The sequence below is a fragment of the Fonsecaea nubica genome (assembly GCF_001646965.1).
Source record: "Fonsecaea nubica strain CBS 269.64 chromosome Unknown Scaff116, whole genome shotgun sequence".
In the NCBI taxonomy this organism is placed as follows: Eukaryota; Fungi; Ascomycota; class Eurotiomycetes; order Chaetothyriales; family Herpotrichiellaceae; genus Fonsecaea; species Fonsecaea nubica.
Window position 1 is genome coordinate 69,557 of NW_019173789.1, and position 26,278 is coordinate 95,834.

The window sequence follows — 26,278 nt, forward strand, 5'->3', positions numbered from 1 at the left end:
TTGTGCTCCTGAGCAGACGATGGGGATTGTTGGACCCCCGAAGAACAGGAGCGATGACGAGATTGCTGTTCGGTGTTGGACAATGGACAAGACTTCTGAGAACCACCCTACCACCCTCTTTCCGAGCAGTCGATTGATTGTGCTGTGATTGCCGTTGTGACGAGTTGGATTTTTTTGGAACGTGACGCTTCTTTTTGTTTCCGTCATTTGTGTCGTGTTTGAGGACTGTGAAGCCCAATCTGCAAGTCGAGAGGGTGTCGGTGATGTGTTCGTTGTGTGAAAAGAAATGCTGGAAACCACCCTACCACCCTCTTTCCAGATTCCATTGGTTTGAAACAATATGAGGTTGACATCCTGTGCCAATAGTCGGAGAGAAGGCTTGAATGGCGATCGAGTTTGCAGATTGTGCTGAAGTTCGTTGGGTGACAAGCCGAGATGTGTTGAAAGAAGTCCTGGAGCCACCCTACCACCCACTTTCCAGGATTGTCCAAGGGGACATATTGTAGAGATTGTAGAGGGTTGATGATGTGGTGTTGATGTTGATGTGGTGTTGATGTTGATTGCCATACAGCCTTGAGACTCAGCGCCGAACTCCGAGAAAACCTGAAACCTCTGAAGACCAGTCACACTCAACCGCCCACTTTCCAGGACACCGTCGATGAATGAGTGAGGTGCAAGAACATGAAGCCGGAGATGTCGAAGTAGACTGAATGTTCTTGATGATGTCTTGCTTTGGTAAAGCGATGTGATCCGCTCAAACAGCAGCAGCAAGTGTTTGAGACACGGTCGAGACTTTGTGGAGTGAGACGGATCATGGAGGACGAAGAAACCCAGGAAAACCACCCTGCCACCCACTTTCCAGGCTTGATAGCCTCATTGGGGTTTCTTCGAGATGTTGACAATCCAGACGCTGTGGATTGGAGGAAGGTAAGCTGTACAATGTTCCAGACAAGAACTGACTGAACAAGCCACTGGTTGATCTGCAGCTCAAACAGTGACTGAACGGCCTGAGTTGCCTTTCGCGGTTGCAAGCATCGTTGGTTGATGTCGAGGAGGTTGATGTCGAGGAGGTTGATGTCGAGGAGGTTGATGTCGAGGAGGTTGATGTCGAGGAGGTTGATGTCGAGTGTCAGGCTGTGGTGACAAACAGCCGGTCGAAAAAAACTGGTTGGTTGCCTCCAAAACCACCATCTGCTGCCGGTGCTTGATGTGTCGCAGCCGCCCTGACCAAGTTCGGTGGCTCGGATGCCATCCTGACCTGCAACGTCGAGTATCCTGGGCGCCTCAGGAACCGTTTGTCGTCAATGCAACTAGTAGAATCCAGTGAAATCACTGGCTACTGCGGGAGCTTTTGTCAGGAAGGTATCTCCGCCAGCCCCGTGACCTGTGAACAGGCCATTGCCGACGGCGTTCCACCCAGTGCCAAAGCCCTGTTGGAAGCCGCCAGCGGCCTGCTGGGCCACTGGGTATTGAGGCACTTCACCCGGTGCCTGTTGGGGTACGTCTTGTACCCAGTACCCGTCGAATTGCGGGAAATTGGCGGCGAACCACACCGGATCGGTGGGATCACCCAGTGCCAAGTCGATGCCTTGCTGGGAGGCATCCACGCCCGTCGTGGGCGTGACAGCAGGCCCTTGAGCCAGGGCGGAGGCGTCTTGGGGCAGTTGCTGCTGCCCGGAGGTCTGTGGCGTCCCGTTGTCTGGGACCTGGCCACCCTGAACGAGCCCAGCCCTGATGGGTGCTGGGAACTCGCCTGCCCAAGCAATGGGCTTGTGAGGGCACGATCTGACGTGCCGCTTCACATTGTCGACACGGTTGCTGGTGTGGTTGCAACCGAGCTGGTGCCATGCGCACCTGTAAAGGCCGGCGTTGCCGGAGCAGGTCTTTCTGTGCCTGCGGAAGTTGGACTTGTCTGTGAAGACCTTTTGACAGGCATCACAGACCGAGCGCTCTCCGAGATGAACGCTCGCCAGATGGCCGTTGAGAGTGCTTCTGGCCGTGAAGCTCTTGTCACACACTGTGCAGCTGTACTTGCCGGACATCTTGACTACTCTAGTGGTTGAACGTGTAGAGGTCTGTGGTGAGAAGTCCGGGGTGTTGGTGAGGACGCCTGGTATATTGTAGGCGCTTCGGCAATAGTCAGCATCCAGTGGCAGGGAGGAAGGGGCCAGACTCAAATTGTACCTTTGTTGTGTGGGAGGTCGTTGTCTTCAAGACAACGGAGAGTGCAGGGTGATTGAGGTTGGAGTTCAGTGTCAGATTGAATGTGGCTTTCGAATCTGATATTCTCAGAAGTTCGGGCTGTGTCGAAGTGCTGTATGGGTTCTGGAAAAAGGGGGGACATAGGACAAGGAAAACAGTGCAATATTTGTACTAGGGGGCAAGTACAACCAAATGAACAACATTTTGTTGAGCCAGGCGGTTCCTCTGTCTCGAACTCAAAGATGCTGTGAAAGACCAGGCATTATCGGGGTCCAATAAAGTTTTGACCAGAAGGAGAGAGAGGAAAAAAAAAACAAGGCAAAATAGAAGAGTGGTTGAGCGGTGGATGGTCTGTGTTTTGATTTTACCACTCTCGACTGAGCGGCGTGAAAGGAACTCATGGGAAGGAAACGTGGATGGATGTAACAGTGGCCGAAAGTGGCTCAGGTTGGGAGGCCAGAGTAACATTGTCCACTCAAATATCAAGACAAGCATTGGGGTACTCTCTGGTTGTCTTCCAAGCGCTCGACGCCTCGACACGTACCTGCTCAATTAGCCGGCGAGGGGTCGACAGCGTGCATTTAGACTTTTCTGTATTTCTTTGGTTCAGTAGGACGGATACAGCATAGGGCAATGAGAAATATTTCAGCGCGACGCGTGATAGATTGTGGAGCTCACCCCTCAAATGCCCAAACTCCAGCCATTGTTGAGGTGTTGTGGGCAACAGGGTCGCTTTGTAGCCACCATCGAGATGTTGACCTAGACCTTGTGTCGGGGCAAGATGCATAGAGCGAGGTCTGCTTTGGCAAGCCAAAACGCGTTCATTCAGAGCAAGACGCGTCGCAGCCTGAGAAGTGCCCATCACCGAGGCCCGGCTCAACCAACATCGACCACAACAGAGAACAGGGCAAGCAATGACATGGTGGATGACCTGTGTCTTCATTGGTCGAGTTCCAGACTGGTTGATGGGCAGCAGACGTGCTACTGGTCATACCGCCATTTCAGATACTTGTGGTTCAGATGGGGCCTCTGAAAGAGTGCGCTCTTGAAATGGTAATTTTCTTTTCATGGTTCTTACATTCGCGTCGTATTTCCCGAGTCTGGCTCGTATTGAGAGTGGAGCCGTTTTTTTCTTTCCTAGCCCTTTAAAATGCGTGAAAATTCTGTGAAAGACGGTTTTCACTTGACGTTCTAATGATACCGGCACATAGGTGAGGCAGACAAAGCATCTCTCGGTCATGTTGTCTGCAATGGTGTTGATTAGTTGATTGATAGATCAAGTCGAATGCCTCTGGTGAGGTTGGAATTAAGTGCTTCGTATTATTTCCAGTGTGCGGCGCCGTAGTCGCAGCCTTGCACGTGCTCGACCACGGCAGCTAGATCAGGTTTAGCACGGCGTAGCATGGATCCGCTTCTGACAAAGTGTGTGCATGTCTGGGCACTGGGTGGTTTGCGTAGGTGCCCAGGTGCGTTTCTTGGTCCCTTGGTTCCCCCCAATTCCTCCCGAAACCGAACGGCGCATTGTGCAAACGAAGGTCCAAAGTCAAAACCCCCACCACACACCATGCACCGCCTCTTTTCCATCGCTTCTTGAATAACAGAAACAAACTGCTCATCCCTCATCCCTCATCCCTCATCCTCCACCGTCTGTGCTCTAACTTCCTTGCCCCAGCCCCTCCCCCTCGTCGTTTAGACATCCTATTTCGCTCACTAAAGCTCCACATCTGCATCTCGGGCCCCATATTTGCCTTATCCGTAGACCCGCGAACCTTCGCGATGGGAAATCTGTGCTCGAAATCAGCCAACAAACCTGACAACTTTTCCACTCCTGGCCGTACGGTTGGAGCGAGCACGCAACCGAAACAAACTACAGCTCCCGTCCCGCAGAAAATCACAAGCAGCACTCCTGGTCGACCTCTTGGTGGTGGAGATGGAGCCTCGAGCGCCGATGATGCCAGAAGTGCTGCTGCTAGAGCAGCAGAGGTGAGTTATTGCTGTATCGCAGCCAAGAGGTGTCTCCAGGGCCAGAAGCGTGGTTCTGCGGCCTTCGCCTCGATGCTGGCCTATCACCCTGGCGAGGACCTTGAGCTGACTGATGTCACCAGGAGCGCGCCGCGAGGGCCAGCAAGACGGGTGGGAAACTTTCCACCCAATTGTCAGCGCAGAAAAAGCAGACCCAGAACCAACTGCTGAACTCGGGCTCCGAGGCTGAGCGTAGAGCGCGAGACGCCGACCAGGGCGCAGAAGCTCGAAATTGGAACTAGGCCAGAACCATTAGGACCTTGGAAGTCGACACGGTTTCACCTCGTCGCCTGGTTTGAACACAGACAGAAACATTCTGCCTGCCCTGCTGTTAAGGTTTGGCTGCTGAATTAGAGAGGGATTCAACAATCACATGGCACTTACGAGATATTGAATGGGCTCAAGAGACGACCCGCTCCCCGGCTTTACTACGACACGCTCTCCCTGGACCTACGCCGAGTTCGTCAAAATGTATTGGGTGGGCTTTCCATTTTTGTTGATACATCTGGGTCAATAGAAGTCTTTTTTCCGAGCGGCGCTAGCACAAGTCCACCGAACGGGTTGTTGCTGGCAAGGTGCTTCAGGGTCATGCAGAGCGGCGAGGTTTCTCTGCTTCTTGCAATGAATGATGTTTGGCGTTTGTGTGCTGGCTTACACGCACGACGTTGGTGGTTTCATGTTGATGTATTGGGAGTTTATGCTACTTCTCTTGAACATATCCGTCCTTTTCACCACCTTTTCTGTGTCAAACACAACCTGCTTGACCGGGCTCAAACATATGCGGTGTGAATGGATGGCTCGAGGCCGTTCAAACTCAGTGAGGGCGTGGCCCGAGATCCGGAAGATGCCGTTCTTGTCGGGGGCCGTCTTCTCCTCTCTGCGAGAGAGAATGTCTGCTCGGCTTGACTTTCCGCCCGCCAGGTTTGAAGGACATGGACAGGGTGCAATATCCTGAGCTCGGGCTACCGAAGAAGCTGCTGGAGAACCCTCAAGGTCCTCTTTCCTTTCCCGCCCTTTCCTTGTGTGGCAGCTCTGAGGATTGTGAGATGACTGCATCTCTTCTGCCTTTACCTTCAGCTGCCCGACGCCCTTGTCTGCCACTGTTTCCTCTGGCTCTCTTGCTGTCTTGCTGTGTCGATTCTCGCCCTTTCCTTTTCTCGCTACTTCTTAGACCAAACCCATGGCGTGTTTCCCCGGTGACTAGATATGTAGATAGACAGATCCCTGCACAGATCGACCTAGAGTAAGTACGAACGTAGCCACCCTCGAACTCCCGGGCGAAAAGCTGCTCAATCCCGCCCGGGTGTAGTACCGTACCTCCACACCGAGAAAGCTGTGCTAAGGTGAAATGGTAGGAGAACAAATAATAGCTCCCCAAGTTCTCTATCTCGACATCCATACGTATTACGACGCGAGTTGTCTGCACCAGTTCAATCGAGTACAAGTCCTGACATGAGGTGCAAGCAAACTCTGCGCCTGTGTGGATGACGACAAGGCCCGATCCGTTCATAGCGAAGGTATCCTCTCCAGTCATTTCCGGCTCAACCACAGTGATTGCGTTCTTGAGCTATTTCCTGTAGAAGATCTATACATCATGGACGCTGCGGCATCACGACATAGAAGACCTGCAAGAATCCGCACCACGGGCTGTCAATGCGACCCAATATCTCAGCGGCACAAGGGAAGATTCATGGCGAGAGCTTCTCTCCCGAAAGAAGTAGACCATGTGTCCTACAGACTAAACTGTGAGGTTCGAAGCAAAAATGTACAAAGTGACCATCGCGGCCGATTGAATTGCTGTCTGCTGTCTCTTCTGTTCCTCGTCTCCCGTATGGAGCCTGCAGGGCTTGACGCTGACCACTTTCTACCGTACGCCAGATAGAATCTCCATCTTCCTGAAACCAGCTGCATGGCTGGGTTAACAAGCGCTAACTTTTGCCCCTTCTGTGATCACCAGCAAACCAGCTAGAATGGCGCCCGAGTACCTCGAGCCTGGTTGTGACACCAAAACGCCCCCGATAATACCACCGTTCCTCCCATAATCTGGCATGCTGCGCAATAAATGCGTGGCATGGTTGAATCAGCAGAAGGCGGTAGAGTCAAGAAAGTCCGCGTCACATCCGGGCCATGGTGTCATATGCTCATTTCATTGTTCATTTTTTTGGGTTCATCTTCACTCTGTGCCGGCTGCGTGCTCGGTTCCGGTCTCATAGCATATCACTTCATGTCGACTTCAGTGCTCAAATCCGTCTCATTTCGTCCGGTCCATGACCTAGTCCAAAGACCTTTGATCAGCTCGAGACCTGAACGACATCATCTCTCAGCTCAGCCTTATCCTTTGTTCTCTCCATGTTACCACGTGCCTGTGGTCAGTCATTACCATCACGAAGAGCTGGGTTGTGCGACGTTCGATATGGATGGCATCACGCCCACCACTCCATTTATTCGTTCCGCGGTGAGCTGTTCTCGGTACCGTCGCCAGGCAACAGATTTCCTCTGACAGCAAACATCTTCCCTGTGGTACCTGCAACAAAGCCATCGACCTGTCTGGCGTACTGCTCAACCTGCCGACTATTCAACATGCTTTCCAAGCGGCTCGGCTCGGTAGGCAACTTGAACAATTTCTGCCACTCATCCTCTGGCAGCGGTGGCTGCTTCGATAGTGCCCTCGCCGCATTCTCTGCCTTACGCTTCTGCTGCCACTGCTGGATCTTAGCCTGCTCGCGGGCCAGAGCGCGGGAATAGTAAGAGAAGTTGTTGGCTTCAACATGGTGGGTCTCGATACTGTCAAGAAGGTTGTCGCAGGTTTGAGAGAGGTAAGGGTCAATAGAGATTGACAGTGAATCGAAGGATGGTGCCAGGGTGTCGTTCTTGACAACGGGGTTATTCTCAATCTCGTCAACAGAGCTGGGAGGTTTTAGGACGCCCGAGGCCAACATGCGGGGCACTTGGTGGAGAAAGGTATTGACAAGATGCGAGTTGTGGACAGTAACAGGGACTTCGACGAGGATATCTGAGTATTTGAGACCAGACTTAAGGAGACTGTCCATCAATCGTTAGCACCAGAGCTCTCAATTAGAAGCAAGGGTGGGGTATTACTTGTCAGTGGTGAATTTGTTCTCCTTGTAAGCCGTCATGAATTGTGGTGACAGTCGATAGGCGCGAATGCTCAGGATTCCTTGAGAGCTGCGACTGACATCATGTACCAGTGCCACGGTCTTCTCATTCAACTCTTTCTGGTAGTGATATTGATTCTCAATGAAGTTCGCGTTGACGAAATTGCCTAAATTTGCGCTCGTGTACCACCCGACATTGTTCGCGTCAACATTGACCTCACGTAGCATACGGATCATCTCGGCTTGGTAGGCAGTGTTGGCCTTTGCGCGAGGAGCGGAGGCAGCAGCGTTGAAGTGTTGAGTTTGGTTGTCGAATTGCGCCTCTGGCGGCAGATCGACGACAGGAAAGGGGAAAGAGTTGGTCACTTCGAGAGTGCCACTGCTGTTGTCCATGCCGACTAGGAAGCCGGTTGCGATGGTTGGGAAGCGACTGGCGCAGTGTTTGATCACTTTCATGACGACCTTTCCATCTCGTCACTAACTCTGTGAGGAGCGAATGAAAAGAATTGCACTTACCAGCGCCTCAAGCTGGACCGCCTTCACCTGCGTCTCTTTTCTGCATGATTGTCAGTGATCTGAACATTAACGAAGCCATCAGGGAACGTACTCCGGAACGGACGCCATGACTGCTGGCAGTGTTGTGTTGGTGGGTGTGAGATGAGTTCTACCCATCCACGCCGTTGGCACCGTCTTTGTGCGGAGGGACATTTTGGCGGTGGTGGTGATGGACAAGGAAAGTGTGCCGAGTCACGTGGAATGCGGGCTCAGTTTTGTATCTGTGCGCTGGAGTCTTCCTTGGCAAAATTAATACTATCTAACAGAATTGATTGATGCTGGAAGTCTACATAGTGCCAACAGGCTACTTGGAACAAGAAACACTTGGTTGTGGTGGCGGGCACCCGATGCTCAAGTTGAGTGACAAGGCTGTCACTCAGCCTTGTGTCGGAGCGTTCTCTGCGGAGGCAAGTGATCAATGACGGTCTCTCCAAATAATTTATCGGTGTTCACCAAGTAAATAATTTTGGCCAGTCGTCCAATTCACCTTCTCTTCTCTAACCTTTGACGGAGTATATAGATCTCTTTCTGTCTTGTGTGCTTGTCGTTGTATTCCATGTCTAATAATACCAATTCCGACATCTGGTTTGTGAGTGACTCGGTCCCAGCTCTCTTCCTTTGCCTAACATGCTGCATAGGCTGGTGCATTTGCTGCGTTCACTGTCGATCTGCTTGTCTATCCTCTTGACACTCTCAAGACACGTCTTCAATCGCAACACTATGAACAGTTATACAAAGATGCCAGTGGCAAGACGAAGCCTTCTCTATTCCGTGGTCTCTACCAAGGCGTCGGTTCCGTCATCCTCATCACCATTCCTTCGTCTGGTGCATTCTTCACAACCTACGAAGCTTTGAAGTTCGGTATCTCGGAAGCAGTGCCTCCGAACTCCACGATATTCCTTCCTCAGCCTGCTATCCATGCTGCAGCGAGTGGTGGTGCCGAGCTTGTCAGCTGCGCCATCCTCACCCCAGCGGAGGTTCTCAAGCAAAACGCTCAGATGCTTAGTGCTCGAGGGAAGAGAACATCGACCTCCTGGGAAGTCTTCAAGCATTTCAGACACAATCCTTCAAGACTATGGAGGGGGTATACCGCGCTGGCCGCCAGAAATCTGCCATTCACCGCACTACAATTTCCAACCTTTGAGTATCTGAAAGGATATTTCATGCAACGGCGGAAGGATCGAAATGGCGGGAGACCTGTCGAGGGAATAGGTGAGCGCGCGCGAATCACTGCGATGAGTGCCGCTATTGCCGGAAGCGGAGCCGCGTGGATCACAACTCCGATCGACGTCGTCAAGACCAGAATCATGCTCGCTGCAGGATCCGGAGATGATATACCCAGGATGGAATCCAAAGGCAAGACGTCCAAATTCCTCATGGCAGGCGTTCAAGGGTCACGCAAAAGCGCATTCATCGTGGCTAGAGAAATTCTCAAGGCCGAGGGCACCCGCGGGCTGTTCCGGGGTGCGCTCCTCCGAGCTACTTGGACATCTCTTGGTAGCGGTCTATACTTGGGTTGCTATGAAGGTGGCCGTTTCTATCTGGAGAAGAACAGAAGGGACGCTAAAGAAGGCGATCACCTCATGCAGCGTGACTGGTCGAAGGTCAAGGTGGGCATCGGAAACTCTAGATCTCAAGAGGTGGTGAAAAAGAGTGCGTGGCAAGAAGACTGATCGGTCGACTTAATACTCTATGAGTTTCGTCCTGTCCGAGATGACTGCTTATTTGGCCAGGCCAGGCCTGGCCGTATTTGCTGCAGATGCGATTATGCTCACTGACGAAGACCTTGTGTTTCACCATTTGGGTTTAGATTTCCCTACGGATGCCAACGCCACTGGTGACGGATTGCGTTCTCAATTCCTCCAAAATTCTATGTGCCCGAGTCCTCGGTACGGCGAGTGGCTTCAGCAGAACTCGATGCGGCGATGAATGACCATGCGGCAACCTTCTCCCTCAATCGATCTTGAATGCTGAGCGGCTCCTACCAGCTATTAGTCATCCTGCTATCTGGAAATGCCTCCAAACAATGCCGTCATTTGATATACCAATGTCCGAATCGGGAAAGAAACGTGACTCGGGTTCAGTTGTTGCCAAAACAGGTTGGAATACAGCCGCAAGTCGCGCACCTGCATCACTCAGCACACAAGAGGCCAATACTATTTTCGCAGGATCAAATCGTCGTGAGGCGGCTTTGAATTTTTGAGGTTAACATCTACCGCCTCAAACCTGCCGTGGGAGCCATGAAAAGTTCAAATAGCGGCGCTTCTCGAGGACATTCCATCATGTCCTTTTTCAGTTCAGGCTGAGGATATCAAGACTATTAACTCCTCGCTTGCTGTCACATCAAAGTCAAACATGGCGGATATTTCAGTCCTCTTGATCGGCGCAAGTGGCGCTCTGGGCAAACCTCTCCTAGATGAGCTTATCCGTCAGAGACATCAGTTCAAGCGCATTGCCGTTCTCGCAACCCCTGAAAGAGCCAGCAAATTCAACGAATCCGACGTCGAAGTTGTGGTTGGTTCATTCTACGAAGCAGGATCGTATCAAGGTTCGCAGGCCAGCAACTCGGCCGTCTCTCACACGACTGCATTTTGACTCTTTCGCGCAGGCTTCACGCACGTCGTATCGGCAATCGGTAACGCCCTGATGATCCTACAACCCGCCATGGTTGATGCTGCCGTCTCTGCGGGCGTAAAGCACTGGTATGCCTCGGAATGGAACAGCGACATCGCACAACGACAGATCCAAGCCCTGCGCTATTTCCGCGACAAACAAGCCGTCAGGGCCTATCTGCGTGGTAAAGCCGCTCAAGCACCCGGTTTTCAATACACCCTCATGGTCACTGGCATATTCACAGAATGGGCGCTTGACGAGTTCTATGGGTTTGACCATCAGAAACTCACGGCACAAGTGTATGGGCAGCTTGGGAACAGGATCGGTGTCACAAGCATCCCCGATATCGCACGGTATACCGTTGATTCACTACGAATTTCCTCTGAGGGGGTTCCAGGTCGCACACTGCGGGTACAAGGGTGGACAGGCAAGATCGAAGACTTGATAGGCGAACTGGAGCAAGTCAGAGGGGTCAAATACCGAATCACCTGGGTGGACGTCTCTGAGGCCAAGGAACTCGAAGAACAAGCCAGGGTGGACGAAGACGACTTGTCTGAGATGATGTATAGCATCAAGCCCTTGTTGGCCAGCGGATATGGTGTCGCGGATGGGGTGGGCGAGTTGGATAACGAGCTCTTTGACTGGAAGCCCGAGACGCCACGAGAGACTTTTGCCCGGGTTTTTCGAGACGGGCCTTTATGATGTACGATGTATATACGAGATACGCTATCGACTGGACTCGAGACGATGGTAGGTAGCAGTCAGTCATCACATCAAGGCAGAGGAAGCGGCTTAATCATTCATCAGTGTACCAGACAGACAGAATACAGTTTGCACTTTTAGACCATGACAGCAGGCAGGCGATTGCCACTTTGTATTTATTCATTCCTCTATGTCGTGTCGTGCCATTCGCATGAGAGAAAGTATTTTTGGTAGTCGGTTCGGTAGTGTCTATATCCCCCGTGTTGGTCGTCGTTAAACATGTCCGAAGCCTCGAAGTCCCACGAGATCTGTGGCAAGGAGGAGAGGAGAATGGGATAAATGTTCATAGCTACTAGCTGATCAGGTCAGGTCATTTCGACGTCCTCGTCCTTGGCTGTGGCTTTGGCACTCGCTCCAGGATGACGACGAGCAGCATCGTCCTCGGCGTCGACATCGACATCGGCTTCAATCTCAAGGTCTCCATCTTCCTCTGCGTCGTCGTCGTCGTCGTCCTGATCGTCCACGTCCTCCCAGTCCCGGTCGTCCTCATCCATCTCGCCTTCGAGCCCCAACTCCTTTTTCAACCCGTCAACCAACTCGGCCGCGTGCTCTCGGAGCCGCTCGTCCTCGTACCCCTGGACGCGGTACAGCCGGAGGCAGTTGTCCAGCCACTGCTTCGCGGTCTCGAGGCACTTGGCTTTCGTTTCGGAGGTGGTATCCCCTTTCTGGGAGACGAGCACCTGGCACCATCCGCCGAGGTACCAGCATTCGACGCTCTGGTCGTCCTCGCGAACGAGGCCCTCGAGGACGGTCATGGCAACGGGTTCGAGTTGCACCTCCATGAGGAGGCGGCTGAGGGAGACGCGGGTGGCGAAGTCGGGCCGTCGGCCATCTTCGCCCGCGCTGGCTTCTTGGTCCTTTAGGGGATCTTGGACAGAGGCCGAGGGTACGTCGTTCCAGATGTCGAGACTCCTCTTGAGGGCTGTCCTGGCGTCCTCTATCCGTTCTTGACTGATTCGCACGCTCGCCAGTGTTTGTAGCACCCCGGCACTCAGGTATTCCGGGCACACAGCCACGGCTTCGGTGACGAGCGACTCGCATCGCGACTCGGCGTCGTTCTCCCACGACAGATCAGTCATGTAGACCTCGGCCATGGCGCAGAGGGCGTCTGCCAGCTTCGATTTCTTTTCGTCGAGCACCTTCTTCGCGCCCGCATCCCCGTCCGTCCCGGTGTCCATCTCGTTGACCGCCTCCTCGAGCACCTCGATCTCATTCCTGAGCACCTCGCACGCCTGCTCAAAGTATCTGATACTCTCTGCCCCACCTTCTTCACACAGCTGCGCGAGCCAAAGCCACGGTTCCGCCGATATCAGTGCCCCGTCTTTGTCGATCCGAGTCGCGCGTACAAAGTTTCGTCGTGCCGACTCCACATCTCCCAATGCAACTTGGATTTCGGCGTTCAAGGTCAGAACGGACGGCAGCGTGGGTATTCCCTGCGCGGCCAAGGACAACAGGTCGTCGATCTCGATCTCATCCTCCTTGGGAGCATGCTGTTCCTGACGCTCGGCTTCGAGTCTCTTCAGGGCCTCTTCCGCAAGCGGAAGCGCAAGTTCCGGTTGAGCCTGTTCAAGGAGTTCGGCAGCCTCGGTGAGGAGGTCTTCGATCGACTTCTGCGACTTTTTCGGAACGCCTTTCACGAGCGGAGAGGTCGTTGAGCGGAGGATATCTCGTTGTTTCGAGCCTGATTTCGTCTTGGTTTTGGCCATCTTGGATTTCTATATCTGTCGCACGCAGTATTAGTGGAGGTAGTCTTGGCCAACGAGAGATTTTCCCAGCACAACCTCCAAGGCTTTGGAGATTCAGCAACTTTCTCTCCCAAACCACAAAACTTTTTTGAAATGTTTTGGACACCACTTTGGAAGAGGGAAGGTTTCCCGAACGAGCACAGCCTTGTGGCATGGCAAGGCTCAACGCTTTTGAGAACACCGAACCAAGTAATCAGATTCCTGTACATTTGTGGAATCGGGCCTGGGGTCCATATGAGGTGCTGCAATATGCGGGACTCTCCACTCATTTCGGTCCTGCTCTATCAAGGCACTTTGCATTTCGTCTTGAATTATTGGGCTTCCGTCGCTCGCCTCTTTTACTTGAAGCACTCAACTCTCTTTTCAAGCCGACGAGGACGAAAAACTGTGCCCGTGGCTATAAATCGATCACCATGTAGCAGAATCCCAGAGCCAGGTTTGCCCAACGGCATTCACCATGCTGAGATCAGGACCCAACAGCCCCATGTCGCTGCCGCCTGTTTGGTTGACATAAGAACTGTCGGCGCCGTATGGAGCCACGTTCTGGTTGATTCCATCGCCATTTGACCTCTCCATATCTGTCTCAGAGACCTCCGGGAACATCGCTTTGCAACATCTGTTAGCTACAAAGACACACGACAGAACGACCTGAACGATGGCTCTTACCTTGCTGCATAATTAGTAAACCATTGTTGAAATCTATATTCTCGAAGCCCGAGAAGTCAAAGTCGCCGATGGAGGTCTGGACTTGGTTCATTGTGAAAGGAACAGATTCGTCCTGTGTCCTTGTCGTGGTGGAATTTGCCGTCACGTCCTCAGAATACTGCGGATCGCCAAAAGCAGGACCAGGTGTGGCAGCAGAGGAGCCTACCGCATCCCTAACCCTTGTCCCTGATAAGGAGGTCATATTTTGAGAGTTGTCCGATTCCGAAAGCATCGCTTTGATCTCTTTCTCCCCAATGAGTCGAATAAGATCCTTCAAAATCTTTGATGTTTGCGCCGAGAGGAGGGCTCTGTCAGACAAGAACCGTGAGAGGGACATGATCCGAGCAACGGCCTGTTTAGCCATTTGCGCCTCCGAGGACAGAGGCCGTGAGAGAGCTACGATACAAAGGACCATGCCCGCTGTGAAAAGATTGATCCCGAGAAATGCTGCGGCGTGGGTTTCCCGTGCAGAGACCAAACATTGGCGGTAGTCGCCCAGTTTAGAAGATCTGATGGCGGATTCCCAACATTTATCTCGACTTGCCAGTAGGATTTCATGTACATGTCGATGTGACAGCTTGTTGTCATTGGCAAAGTCGATCTGTCCAGAGGAGTATGTCGAACTCTGGGACCCAGCTGTTCCAGCGTCTGTCTTGAAGTTTCGCAGATCTTGTGAGAGTAAGGGGCGGTGTAGAAGTATCTGTACATTATCGTACGCAATCTGAAGAGCCAAAGCTTGTAGTATAAAGGGCCTGGAATTTGCTGTTACAGGTTCCGCCGGGTTTCGACACAGATCCTCCAACTTCAGCTCCGGCGGCAGTGAGCTGAAGAAGTCGGACAGCTCCTTGTCAATGCGATAGACCTTGAGTGCCAACTCGGAGACACTCCGACTTCGATGGAAATATAAGTCACCAATAATAGGCGAAGATATCTGATACAACTTGACCTTGTACTTCAAGTAGGCAAATGTCGTGACTGGTTCCACGGTCCCGTCCGGCATGGTCGCAGTGGAGCGAAAGGAGGGATGCTGCACGGTGGTGTCGCCGATATTCTCGGGGATCTTGATGTCGATTTCGTCCATGGAAAGGCCACATGGCCGACCAAACATTGTTGCCGCAAACCTACAATCCGAATCAGAAGAAGTGCGGCCGGTCAGCTCCTCTACTTACCGGTCGAAGATAAAAAGAGCCCAAAAGACTCGTCTGCGCTCTTCTTTCGCAATCTCTGACAAACCTCGCCATGCTGACTCTCTGTGCAGCAGCATGAGTTGGGCGCATCTGAGTCCAGCCCCTAGAACAACAAATGCAAGGTTGGGGTGGCCGTAATAGACATAATATGACCCAAGAAGAACACACACTTGGACAGACTCGAGATCCGCTGCGTCGTATAAGGCATGCATGCTGTCTTCGACCTTTTTGAGAGATAGCTTTCGAAACGTCTGCAACTGGAAGGTAGGGAACCTCTGTCGAACGTCGTCCTCCGAGGCGTAATGTGCGCCCATGGATAGTACCAGAAGTATGAAGATGACCTGATTTGACCTGGACCGCGAAAATCTCCTTGTCGCCATCAGTCTCTCATATGACGATCGAAATGTTGGCTCATGGAAAAGCATCATAAACCAATGTACAGCATCGAGATAGGTGTTTAGGAAATAGTCTGTCACGCGTTTGGAAGGTAATTCGAGGCCGAGCAGCTGTTCCATCGTGATATCGTCCTGAGATGTTCCGAACACCCCCTGAGAGCCTCCCAAGCCCCCAGGGAGGGCAGAGGTGGAGCTCTCAAGGACAATCTCGGGGCTGAAGTTGTCAATGATCTGAGTTCCCCATCAGTAGCATATTCGACACGTATTCTGGCAGACTGACCTCCTGTGTCAATCCCGCCGATGAGATCCTCTGGTTGTAGGCTTCAGGATCTGTCGCTGAGAGTCGATCGAGACTGACGGGTCCCTTGACCTTGGCTGGACTATTCGTTTGCTGGCCAGGAGTAGAACTGGTTTCTCGATCGTCTCCATGGCTGTATCGTGGTTGCGGGGAGGAACTCGTGGCGTGATGTAAACCTGGAGGGACAATTCCATTCTGGTTCTCGCTCTGGCCATTATCTGGTTCAGGGGAATGGAGCCTTGACTTCTTGCGCCTAACTTGGAGTAATCCTTCCTTAGCTCACGACAAGACGATCTCGTTGGAATGCTCGTAGAGCGACAAGGGCGACGACTAACCTTGGCCTGGACTCTGAAATACAAGGAACCTCGGACCTCAGGCACAATGAACAAGGTCGCTCTTGATCACACTGCGCATCGACATCAACATGTATGCATAGGGGATGGCGCAGGGCTGACTCACCTTGAGTTTCTGTCGGCGACACCTTTGGCAAGCTGATTGAACCCGAGATCGACGCTTCGCACCTGAAGTCGACGAGAGATGTTGCGGCCATTCTGTTTCTGTGTCCATGGCTAACTGTCCATTTCTGCGCAAAGAGATATATAGATTACGTAAGTATGAAAGGTGATTTGTAGTGAGGCCATGAAGTAATTTGTTAACGAGGAGAACAACACTCAAGCCGAAGTGAACCTCGCCGTCGCGTGGAGGTTCGGCGACAAGGTTTGCGATTCACCCAGAACTAGTAGCGCTTCTCCATGGAGAGCAACTTGGTGGTGTCGGGACAAGTTGGAGATGACTAAGAATCGGGGGGGCAATGGGGGGCACCCAGGGGGCATGGGGATTCTCGTAGGAAAGATAGGTGCATGTTGTGGATCCCCGGAGGCCAGCTGGGCGAGTTGGCCTTGGCAGGAGCGGAACTTGGACGTCTGGGCAGTGGGCTCCCAGGCTCCCCGGCTCCCCAGTGCACTTGGTACAGAGGTCGAGGTACAGTAACCATGAAAGAATCCTCCTACGGTTCGAGAGAGATGAACGGAAATGATTCTGCACCGTCGGAGTCTGCGCCCTCACTACCATAATTCCTAAGCCACCAGACAAGACAAGCCCGTGTCCGAGACAGGAGTTTTTACAGTGCGTCAATGCCAACAATATTGATACATGTCCTGATCTACGCATAACCTCTTCTGCGTCGTCCCTGGTTCCTGGGACGCTGGGTAACAACGAGAGGATTGATTTTGTGCCTGTCGCGCGTCTTGAAGCCGGATTTCGCCTGATGACGGGTTAGAGTGGCTAATAATAATAGCAGAAGGACACTTACTGGAATTCCCCAAGGGCTCACCGGGATGCGGTTACCCTTGGATTTACCTCGACCACCACCGTGCGGATGGTCTGCTGCGTTCATGGCCACACCTCTCACAGTCGGTCGAATATTGAGCCAGCGCGACCGACCCGCCTTGCCCAGAGAGGTGTATTTGAAGTTGACATTGCTTGCAACGCCAATGGTTGCCACAGCGTCTTTGTCGATGAGTCGGACCTCCCCACTGGACAGGCGCACGGTAACATAGTTGGCCGCCTTCTCGAATTTTCTCAATTGCTCCGTGCTTAGAGTAGACAGATCCATGTCGCCATTGTCACCAATCAACTTCATCATCTCTTTCTGCACCGTGTCTTCCCCTTTCCCGATGATGATTCCATGTGTCCCAGCACTTCGGCAGATCTTGCCAATGTCGCCTTTCGTCGGAGTAATGTTGAATATGGGGGTGCCAACAGGGATCATGCCCAACTGCAGACAATTGCCCCGATGTGCTGTTTTGGACGCCAGGACACCCTGGTCGATATGTCCGCCCATTTCGTCGATCAGTGACTGTGGCAGACCTGATCGGTAGCTCTCCACCGTGTCCCCAGCTCGCAAACCTTCGGCCGCTAGGATATAGCTCCTTTCTTCGGTCTGAAGATTCTTCACGAGAGCGATATGAGCAGTGCGACCTGGGTCATGCTCGATTCGCTCTACCAGGTGCTTTCCCCCAGTGTGTCTTGCAAAATCAACAATTCGTATCCTTCTCTTATGACCACCTCCACGATGCCGCACCACGACATGTCCAGTATGATTTCGGCCACCTTTGCCATGACCCTTTTTGGGAAATGTGAGAGGGAAATGTGGTCGACCTTTCCATAGATGTTCATTCAATGGGCGAACCAGATGTCGAATACCTGGGGTTCGAGGAGTATAACGTCGGAGCCGAACTTCGAATTTGGATAGCGAAGTGCGATCATCGGCTTGGGCAAGAGGGAGATCTGTGACGGTGGTCTCTGTGACCGAACCGCTCGGCTGCACAGGGTCGATGACTTGTACCTGAGCGTAGGTCCTGCGAAAGCCGGGTGACGGCAGTTGACATTTCCTGCACAGTGCGCGGAGAGGTATTCGCGGTTGGAGCATTTTGGGAATAGTAATATAGAGCGCAATCGGATGTGCGTTCCCCCTAAATCAGTTCATTGTCTTCTGGCATTGATGTATCAAGCCAATTGGACACAGAACTGTCTCGGAGCTCTGATCCAAATTATTTCACAAGCGCAGTTGGAGGAGGGCTGGCCAATCGGCAAACATGCCTGCTAAGGACTATTCCGTCTAAAGGAGGCAAGCGTAGCCTTGCCAACCTTGTCCATTTCGAGAGGCTTCATGCTTGGTCCTCACATTCACTACACCCTCACAGGGAGTTTTTATCTGGTCCGATGGCCTGTATCCTTCTTCTAGATGTTGTGACTCATGACATATTAGAGTTAAAATCTCTCACTGGCTCTTCATTCGTATGAAGACCATGAGTAAAGCTGCCATGGAACCCTCTACACAACATTCCAAAAGTACATCAAGAACGGCGAACACTGCTCGTCAAGACGCTGACAAGATCGTACAGATCCGCTAGAAGATCGCGATGTTGCTTCTCAAACGTACCTTTCCCTTCCTCAGAGCAACAGTGACCCTGCAAAGATTAAGGCCCCTCTGATCCAATCAATACGGTACTCCCCATATCCAAAGCCGACATTCATAGCTGCTGTCAGACAGAAAGCCTCTGGCGCTTTGAAGCAGGCTCTGCAATGGCACCAGACCCGGATCCAGAACTGGTTGTCACCCAAACAGTCGACACAGGAGAGCACGGATGTTGATTCCGAAACCACGACTGTTGAGAACGACTCGTTGTCCTCGATACCCGGCTCTGATGCGGAGCTCACAACTCCTGAGATAGATCAGCAGACGCAGGTCTCCGAAAACAGTGAATGTATGTCAATGATCCCCCATTTGAATGAGCCCTCTCAAGTCTTGCAGATCTGTCCGTTGGGGACGTTGAAGTCAGTACACTGCCTTCGGAGGATTTGATGACCAGTTGTAGTACCGATTTTGGCCAGCGAAATGAAGCCTACCAACCACCTCTTCAGTCCCTCCAAGCGTCCGACCAATCTTCGGGGGTAAGCATCAAAGCGCAGACTCCGGAATATCGTCACAGAATAACGCATGACCAGCACTCACCACTGCACACTCAGCAGCAGAAGTTCAACGATACATCTCGGTTTGTATAGCTCATGCGCAAATTCTCCCTCCTTTGTCTCCCCCTTCGAAGGCGCTCTTTACTGACGGCAAGAAATAGCCCGACCGTTCAAAAGAGGCAATGCCAACAATACAGTCTCCGTGGTACATCAGTCTATGCAGAAAGCCAGATTTTGAAGCTTGAGATACTAATCCTGTCCGTCTAGGGTACTGCGCACGTGGCACGAACTGTTTCCATCTCCACGACCCCATGAAGGTTGCATTATGCCCCTCTGTCCTTTGCAATCAACGATGTTCTCGAGGCATCAACTGTAATCTCAGTCATGTTCCCACCCATAACACCTCTCCGACGTGCAAATACTTCCTTGCTGGAAGATGCAATCGATCCCCTTGTCCCTATTCCCATGCACCGGTAGAGCCTTGGGCTGCACCTTGTTCGGACTTTGCTTCTTCTGGCTACTGCGAGCGAGGTGGAAGTTGTCCTTGCCGGCATCTCCGTCAATGTCGTGATCAAGCTAGATCTGGCATCTGTCGCAACGCCAGATGCCCGCATCCCCATATTGCCAAAGCAGGAGGTGGGAACGGCGGACAGTCATTGCACAGTTCCCGCAGTCGGAACCCCTCGACTCTCGTGGAATCCCGAACAGACAAACCCCTTGGAGGACAGTGTCCCGTCACTCCCGTGACTCCTCATGATCATGACAACGAGGTGGGTCCCATGGATGAAGATCGACTCTTCAGTCAGCAGGCCGACTTCATCCGATTGTGAGTGGGTCGTGTGGGCGATTCAGTATTGGCGCAGACTTCGGATGTTGTTGCAGGACAGAAGAGATGCAAAGTTGTTGGCTAAGGAGGCGTCACCAGGAATAAGGACCATGACTGCGTCAGTCGGCCAGGATATTGAGAATAAAGCGATAAGCCGGAAGAAGAAGATAGTGCACATGCTGAGCATGTCTCAATGAAGAATGAAGAACAATCTACAGAACTGTCGTGACTGTAGGGAAGAAGCCGAATACATTGTGTAGTGTGTGATGAGGGACATTCTCTGGGTGCCTCGTGTAGGCACCTCAGATGGCCAGGCCTAGTTGGTCCGGCCAGGCAGTATCAACGTGGCCAAATAGAAACCCACGAGGCTGACCGGCCCATTACAAATATGATGCAGTGGGGAAGCAGGTTTCGTTATGGACTTCCTCTTCAAGACCAGGCAAATCGTTGATCATCGACGTCCCAAAATGACCCTTTCAACACTTCGCCCAAGATTTTGACCCGCGAGACACATTCTTCTCGTCCCGGCCTTCCTTTTCCTTCTAATCCTCACGCCGAGGGAAGCGGGAGTCCACCTCCCCATCTACCCAATGGCCACTTAGAGATGCCCAAAGTCGCCTCCCAGCGGACTTTTACGGCTTGTTGGACCTGCCGCCGCCGAGGTGTCCGTTGCGACAATCTCGTCCCCCAGTGTACGCAGTGCCTTCGCTCACGTCTGACCTGTGAGGGCTACGACATCCGACTCGTGTGGGTCGACGCCGAGTCTGGGGAATACGAGCCACAGCAGCGACGTGCCTATCCCTGTGAATTGACCTGGGATGGATATCCGACCTGGACACTGAAAGAAGTCGGGCATCTGATTACACACGCAGAGAAGAAGAGGTGTCGATGTGTCTTACACCATCATCGCAGCCCATTCGTTACGTTTTCGAGCTACGAAGGCCTTGGTACTTTGGCCGCCCCGGTGGTCCCGTTCAGGGAGACAGCGCCTCGACCTCGAGAAGAGGGTGTAGGATGCTTGGAAAGCCCGCTTACTGGACCATCAGTGATTACAGCCCCTTCACCACAAGCAAGAGGCAACCGCGAGCATGCAGATCTTGAATCATCCACGGTTTCCATGCCGGCAGCCTTGTCCACTTCTCTGATCCCTCATGGATCACGCGAAGACAGCAAGCTCTTCCACCACTACATCTCCAATGTGTCCGTGATGATGACGCCCATCAACGACGATTATAGCCCCTGGAAGTCAACATACCCGTGCCTCGCAGTGCACGACGTGACTTCGAACAGTACCCGATCCCTCTTCCACGGGATCCTCGCACAGTCGGCATTTCACCTGTCCAACCTCAATGGGCCCAACCCTGCCAGCTATCGCAGGTTGGCTACGCAGCACTTTGGCATTGCGTTGCGCCACCTTCGCTGCAGCCTCGGTCGTCCAACGGAGGACTTTAGCAGTACGCTGGCGGCAATGCTGACCGTCACGCTCGCCGAGCATGTCTTTCACGGTCAGTCCAAAGGCTTGAAGCACCATCTCCAAGGTTCAATCCAATACGTCGCGCAGTTTTTGATGCAAAAGCCCTGGGTTACTTCGGACGAGGCGTGGGTAATCACACAGAGCTTCGTTCTGCACACGCTCATGTCTCAAATCATCGGTGGCGACACTCCCAGTACGGATAGGACGCTCCATGAGGTGCTGGAAGACGTCACGGCTGACCCTCGATTCGCATATACGCTCGGTAGTACGTCGCGGCTGATGAAGGCGTTGTATGATGCCCGTCTCCTCAAGGGACAGCTGGCGGCGAGAGGCGCCTTCAGGGGCAGCCAGAAGCCAGGTCTGTCGGAGGATGAACTGGCCCAGGCGAGTAGAATCCTCATCGCGCTCAACTCTCCACTGGACACAGAGGTCGAGCTCTACATGAGCAGACAGCGGGCGGTGGAGAAGCGCGCAGAGCAGCGCAAGTTCATCGTGTCGAACCTGAACCTGTTTAATTCGGCCGTGACCATCTACCTGCTCTGCGTGGTCCTGCGCCATCCACCCTCGGTGGTAGCGGACCAGGTATCCCAGACCCTGTCTGCAGCGGCGTCGCTGCTCGAAATGGACCGCGCCGCCGTCTCCATCTGGCCCATCTTCATCGCCGCCGCCGAAGCCTACGCGATGGAGGCGCAGACACTGGCCGACAGCGTCCTGAGCCTCTCGACGGGCTTCGGGGTCGCCAACCGTACGTTGATCCACCAGGTCGTGAAGCGGATCTGGAGTGAACGCGAAGAAGTCGCCGCACGACGAGGATGTGATGCCGGTATCGTCCTCGTGGATTGGCGCGACGTGTTGAGGAACTTGGACGTGGAGATTCTACTGCTTTGAGACCCTCTCACCAGCGCAAGCCGTTTTCAAGGCCAAATATAAGGACCTCGTACTAGGCTTGTATTCCGTCCCTTTTGGTCAAGTCATGCAGCGATTGTAGGGTATGTACCCGGTGCGCTAGGCTAGTGTAACCCTGGTACCGTGCCCTCCCTGTCTGGTCTGATCAAGTCTGATCAGGTCTGATCTATCCTGGCAAGCTGGCAAACATCACTGATCCCTCAGCTGACCTATTGCCCATCGCCATGAACCAAGGGTGTGTCTATACGCCAAGTACGAGTACGAATCACTGACGAGGCGGCACTGGGAAATACCTCGTAATCGCCCAAGGTAGTACTCGGTACATGGTTATAGAGCCTTAGCTTTACCGAGACGCGAGACGAGATAGGAAAGTCTCTGACCGACACCCTGTGCACCCTCCAGGTCATGTCCAGGGTGGTATCAAGTAAGTCCATTATGGTACACACAAGGCCCCACTTTTATCCATGCCATCCAGTGTCCAAGTCGAGAAGGCCACAGCGAAAAAAAATGCAGATCCCCATGATTGGCTAGGCCAAGCTAGGCCAGACCTGGTCAGGTCAGTGGCAGGCAGAGAAGAGAAGAGGACAAGTCAGCCATTGTACATTGTAAGAAATATTGATGAACGAGGAAAATGAAATGGGTTTCCACAAGTGGCGACGGGGATGTCGGCGGGTGGGCGAGTGAGTGTCTGTCTGCCTGCCCTGGCTATCTATCACTCGGACGCTTGGGGTGGGTGATATAAGAGAGACAAAAGACCCGTGTTGGTTAATTGAACGGTGTTCGAGGAGTTTCTGGTATACAGTATTCTTTGAACCTGAATCTGAATCTTGATCTGGATTACTCGCTACCAAGAAACTCAAACCTGAGCGCCAGAGAAAAAGAATAAAGTTACTATACTCTGAGCATGGCGATACCTCCCCTCAAGTTCGATCCCCCGATAGATGTCGATGCTGTGACGACGCCGTGGAAACTGCCACGCCACAAGACATATATTCTCACCAACGCCCGTGTCATTGATCCCGTCGACGGGAGTGTACGGCACAACGCCACCGTCGGGTTGGGAGGAGGTTTCGTCCGATATGTTGGGGACGAAGGTGGGAGGAATACGACTGACAACGGAGGAGACACGCTGTGCATCGACCTCGAGGGCAAATACATCCTACCGGGTCTCTGGGACTGCCATGTGCACCTGGCGGCAGTGCAGGGGTTTAGCAGCTTTGACGACATCTTGAATCTCTCCCCGGACACGTCACTGCTTCGCCAGCCGGAGATCGGCCAAGCGATGCTCGACCGGGGCTTCACCACGGTGCGAGACTGTGGCGGTGCGCTGTTACCGCTGAAAGCTGCGTTTGAGGAAGGCATCCATCCTGGTCCCCGGCTTTTCATCGCAGGGCGTCAGCTGTCGCAGTCCGGGGGCTGCGGGGACAGGCGATCTGCTTTCGACGACGGCGGCGCCAAACAGCTCTCCTGTCGGATCGTGGACGGCGTGCCTGAGTGTCTAAAGTTCACGCGAGAAGAACTCCGTCTCGGCTCTGACTTCATCAAGATCATGGCTGGTGGAGGAGTCTCGAGCCCACGCGGAGGTCTGGGCGACATGGAATTCACCGAGGATGAAATCAAGGCCATCACCACCGTGGCCTCCAATGCCGGGACGTTTGTCACGGCGCACGCATACACTCCGGCGGTGATACGGCAAGCGGTAAACTGTGGTGTCCTCGGGATCGAGCACGGCAACTTCCTCGACAAAGCGACCGCGGAGCTCATGGCCCAGAAAGGGGTTTATCTGACACCGACCCTGGTGGCGTATGCCGCCGCATCGCTGCCCGAGTTTGGCGGCTTCGTGAGCCCCGAATCGGTAGCCAAGCTCAAGGACACCCTCGAATCCGGGCTCAGGGCCATCGAGCTAGCCAGGGACGCAGGCGTCACTGTCTGCTTCGGCACCGACCTCCTGGGACCTTTGCACTTTGCGCAGACCAAGGAGTTTGAGCTGCGGCGACAAGTGCAGTCTCCCTTGGAGATCATCCAGAGTGCCACAATCAACGCGGCTCGGATGATGCGCCGACAGGATTCTCTTGGGAGGGTGGCGCCGGGCTTCGTGGCGGACTTGTTGATCTTGAACGCAAACCCGTTGGAGGACGTTACCGTTCTCGACAGACCTGAGAAACACCTGCTGGCCGTGTTCAAGGAGGGCCGAGTGGCTTCTTCGCGCTGGTCACGGCTGGAGATGTCCAGTCGGCGTCCCGCCAGAATTGTGTAGCAGCTTGACATGTGTCGTGTCCTGACCATGGGATGGGAAAAGCAGAGTGCATGGGATGTCAGTCGCCATTTGCCATTTGTAGCCAGGGCTTAAAATCACTTGGGACCATGGCTCGAAGAAGCCTCGTGATATTATTCGAGGGTGGATGTCCATTTCACGAGGAGAAAAATGTGTGCTCTTTAGTAGGAGAGACGTACCACGTATGTAGGTAGGAGATGGGCTTGGTGGCTCTACTAAAACTCCTAGGAGCCTGGCAGCCTGGTGGCCAGCAAGTAATATGTAGCTGTCTCGGCTCGGGCTTAAAGCGGCCTTTGCTCCCCCAGAATAATTCCGCATCTGGCAACGTAGGTTTTTCCATCTCATGAGCCTCAATTTCCAGCCCGCTGGCGATACTCCCAGGTCTGTTCGGTTTCTCAAGAAGGGCGCCCTGTATGCTGTAAAGAAATAAACAGCCACGCGACGAAGCCTCCCCCTCCCTGACAGCAAACTCCCCCCAACCGCCACCATGGGTGCGAACAAGCTCCTCCCTACCGCCTACAGCTTCTCCCAGCTCCAGACACTCCCGCTCTCCCTGTCTCTCCGCCGGACGATATTGCGGGCGCATTACCAGCATGACCCCTTTTCGATCCGTGCCCCGAGACTGAACACATTCCGCGCATCGTCGTCGTCGTCATCCTCCTCCTCCTCCGCCGCCGCCTCCGCTACTATCGACGACCGAATCGTGCGGCCACTTGTCCCTCCCCCGCGCGAAGGGTCAGGACCTCTTCTCTCGCGGCGCCCGGACCGCGCACTACCGGACCTCCCGCGCCCGATCTCGATCTGGCTCAAGACCCTTCCCGTGTTCATCGTGCTGGTGACGCTCGCGTCGCTGGCCATCTTCAACTACGAAAAGTCATCGTCCTCGACCGTCAACTCAATCCTGTACGCCCTGCGCACCAACCGCCACGCGCGCGAGCTGCTCGGCGACGAAATCTACTTTGCCAGCAAGGTGCCGTGGATCAGCGGCGAGCTGTCGCCCATGCAGGGCACCATCGACATCAGCTTCTGGGTCAAGGGCACGCGAGGCACGGCAAAGACCAAGTTCGTCAGTCTCCGACGGAACAGCCGCGGCGGGTTTTTCGAGACGCTCGAGTGGAGTCTACAGACCGAGGATGGGACCGTGGTGCAGTTGCTCGACAAGGAGGGGACGAGGGATCCCCTGGAGGGACAGCGGTTCGACTAGGTATTTTTTTTTCGTAGAACGAGCAAAAGCTAGGAGAGACAAAAAGAAACAAGGTAGAACCTTCGAAAAAGGGCGAATTGTTGTACATTATCTTTATAATAATACCCTGCGCCCTCGTGCTGGAGACGGCGAGTAAGCAAAAACCCGCCCACGCCCACGCCGCCAACTCCCACCACGCCCAACCGCAGCCCACACGCTCGCCCCCCCACCCCCACCACTGCCCCCCCCCACCCCCTACACTCCCCCCTTCACCCCCGACATCTTTTCCCTTCCCCACTTGGTGTTGTTTGTTCTTCTCTCCGTTAAGCTACCTCAGTGTTATGTGATCTTACAAGAAAGGCTTCCCCTCCCCATCCATCACGATGGCACGACCATGTTTCCCTCCTAATGCCCTGCCAGCTTAGGGCGGTAGGTGGCCCCATGCTTGGTCCTTGTCCCACTTGATGTTGAATCTCGTGCCACCGTGACCCAATAAATCCGCATCGTCAATATCCCACGCCGCCAGGTTCTGCATAAAGT

The 26,278-nt window shown here is 53.4% G+C and overlaps 12 protein-coding genes across 12 annotated transcripts; 7 read left to right on the plus strand and 5 right to left on the minus strand.

Moving 5' to 3' along the window:
* Positions 1-873: 873 nt before the first annotated feature.
* AYO20_10611 (hypothetical protein) lies at positions 874-2,042 on the minus strand (the record flags this gene model as incomplete). The annotated part of the gene is made up of 4 exons (XM_022648867.1): positions 874-910; positions 961-1,134; positions 1,189-1,258; positions 1,334-2,042. 4 exons carry the CDS (start codon positions 2,040-2,042, stop codon positions 874-876), a joined length of 990 nt encoding a protein of 329 aa, XP_022495170.1.
* Positions 2,043-3,978: 1,936 nt separating this feature from the next.
* AYO20_10612 (hypothetical protein) lies at positions 3,979-4,466 on the plus strand (the record flags this gene model as incomplete). The annotated part of the gene is made up of 2 exons (XM_022648868.1): positions 3,979-4,185; positions 4,308-4,466. The coding sequence occupies 2 exons, from the start codon at positions 3,979-3,981 to the stop codon at positions 4,464-4,466; spliced, it is 366 nt and encodes a 121-aa protein (XP_022495171.1).
* Positions 4,467-6,665: 2,199 nt separating this feature from the next.
* Positions 6,666-8,048, minus strand: AYO20_10613 (hypothetical protein; the record flags this gene model as incomplete). Its single annotated transcript, XM_022648869.1, has 4 exons — positions 6,666-7,266; positions 7,324-7,802; positions 7,857-7,896; positions 7,948-8,048. The coding sequence occupies 4 exons, from the start codon at positions 8,046-8,048 to the stop codon at positions 6,666-6,668; spliced, it is 1,221 nt and encodes a 406-aa protein (XP_022495172.1).
* Positions 8,049-8,451: 403 nt separating this feature from the next.
* On the plus strand, positions 8,452-9,568 carry AYO20_10614 (hypothetical protein; the record flags this gene model as incomplete). The annotated part of the gene is made up of 2 exons (XM_022648870.1): positions 8,452-8,484; positions 8,534-9,568. 2 exons carry the CDS (start codon positions 8,452-8,454, stop codon positions 9,566-9,568), a joined length of 1,068 nt encoding a protein of 355 aa, XP_022495173.1.
* Positions 9,569-10,250: 682 nt separating this feature from the next.
* AYO20_10615 (hypothetical protein) lies at positions 10,251-11,210 on the plus strand (the record flags this gene model as incomplete). Its single annotated transcript, XM_022648871.1, has 2 exons — positions 10,251-10,443; positions 10,504-11,210. The coding sequence occupies 2 exons, from the start codon at positions 10,251-10,253 to the stop codon at positions 11,208-11,210; spliced, it is 900 nt and encodes a 299-aa protein (XP_022495174.1).
* A 365-nt stretch (positions 11,211-11,575) lies between these two features.
* Positions 11,576-12,976, minus strand: AYO20_10616 (hypothetical protein; the record flags this gene model as incomplete). Its single annotated transcript, XM_022648872.1, has 1 exon — positions 11,576-12,976. The coding sequence occupies one exon, from the start codon at positions 12,974-12,976 to the stop codon at positions 11,576-11,578; it is 1,401 nt and encodes a 466-aa protein (XP_022495175.1).
* A 447-nt stretch (positions 12,977-13,423) lies between these two features.
* AYO20_10617 (hypothetical protein) lies at positions 13,424-16,150 on the minus strand (the record flags this gene model as incomplete). Its single annotated transcript, XM_022648873.1, has 5 exons — positions 13,424-13,620; positions 13,682-14,841; positions 14,890-15,533; positions 15,583-15,776; positions 16,060-16,150. 5 exons carry the CDS (start codon positions 16,148-16,150, stop codon positions 13,424-13,426), a joined length of 2,286 nt encoding a protein of 761 aa, XP_022495176.1.
* Positions 16,151-16,762: 612 nt separating this feature from the next.
* Positions 16,763-18,031, minus strand: AYO20_10618 (hypothetical protein; the record flags this gene model as incomplete). Its single annotated transcript, XM_022648874.1, has 2 exons — positions 16,763-16,864; positions 16,913-18,031. 2 exons carry the CDS (start codon positions 18,029-18,031, stop codon positions 16,763-16,765), a joined length of 1,221 nt encoding a protein of 406 aa, XP_022495177.1.
* A 379-nt stretch (positions 18,032-18,410) lies between these two features.
* AYO20_10619 (hypothetical protein) lies at positions 18,411-19,167 on the plus strand (the record flags this gene model as incomplete). Its single annotated transcript, XM_022648875.1, has 3 exons — positions 18,411-18,453; positions 18,507-18,869; positions 18,917-19,167. The coding sequence occupies 3 exons, from the start codon at positions 18,411-18,413 to the stop codon at positions 19,165-19,167; spliced, it is 657 nt and encodes a 218-aa protein (XP_022495178.1).
* Positions 19,168-20,504: 1,337 nt separating this feature from the next.
* AYO20_10620 (hypothetical protein) lies at positions 20,505-22,262 on the plus strand (the record flags this gene model as incomplete). The annotated part of the gene is made up of 1 exon (XM_022648876.1): positions 20,505-22,262. One exon carries the CDS (start codon positions 20,505-20,507, stop codon positions 22,260-22,262), a length of 1,758 nt encoding a protein of 585 aa, XP_022495179.1.
* A 922-nt stretch (positions 22,263-23,184) lies between these two features.
* Positions 23,185-24,537, plus strand: AYO20_10621 (hypothetical protein; the record flags this gene model as incomplete). The annotated part of the gene is made up of 1 exon (XM_022648877.1): positions 23,185-24,537. The coding sequence occupies one exon, from the start codon at positions 23,185-23,187 to the stop codon at positions 24,535-24,537; it is 1,353 nt and encodes a 450-aa protein (XP_022495180.1).
* A 505-nt stretch (positions 24,538-25,042) lies between these two features.
* On the plus strand, positions 25,043-25,759 carry AYO20_10622 (hypothetical protein; the record flags this gene model as incomplete). The annotated part of the gene is made up of 1 exon (XM_022648878.1): positions 25,043-25,759. One exon carries the CDS (start codon positions 25,043-25,045, stop codon positions 25,757-25,759), a length of 717 nt encoding a protein of 238 aa, XP_022495181.1.
* Positions 25,760-26,278: the final 519 nt, after the last annotated feature.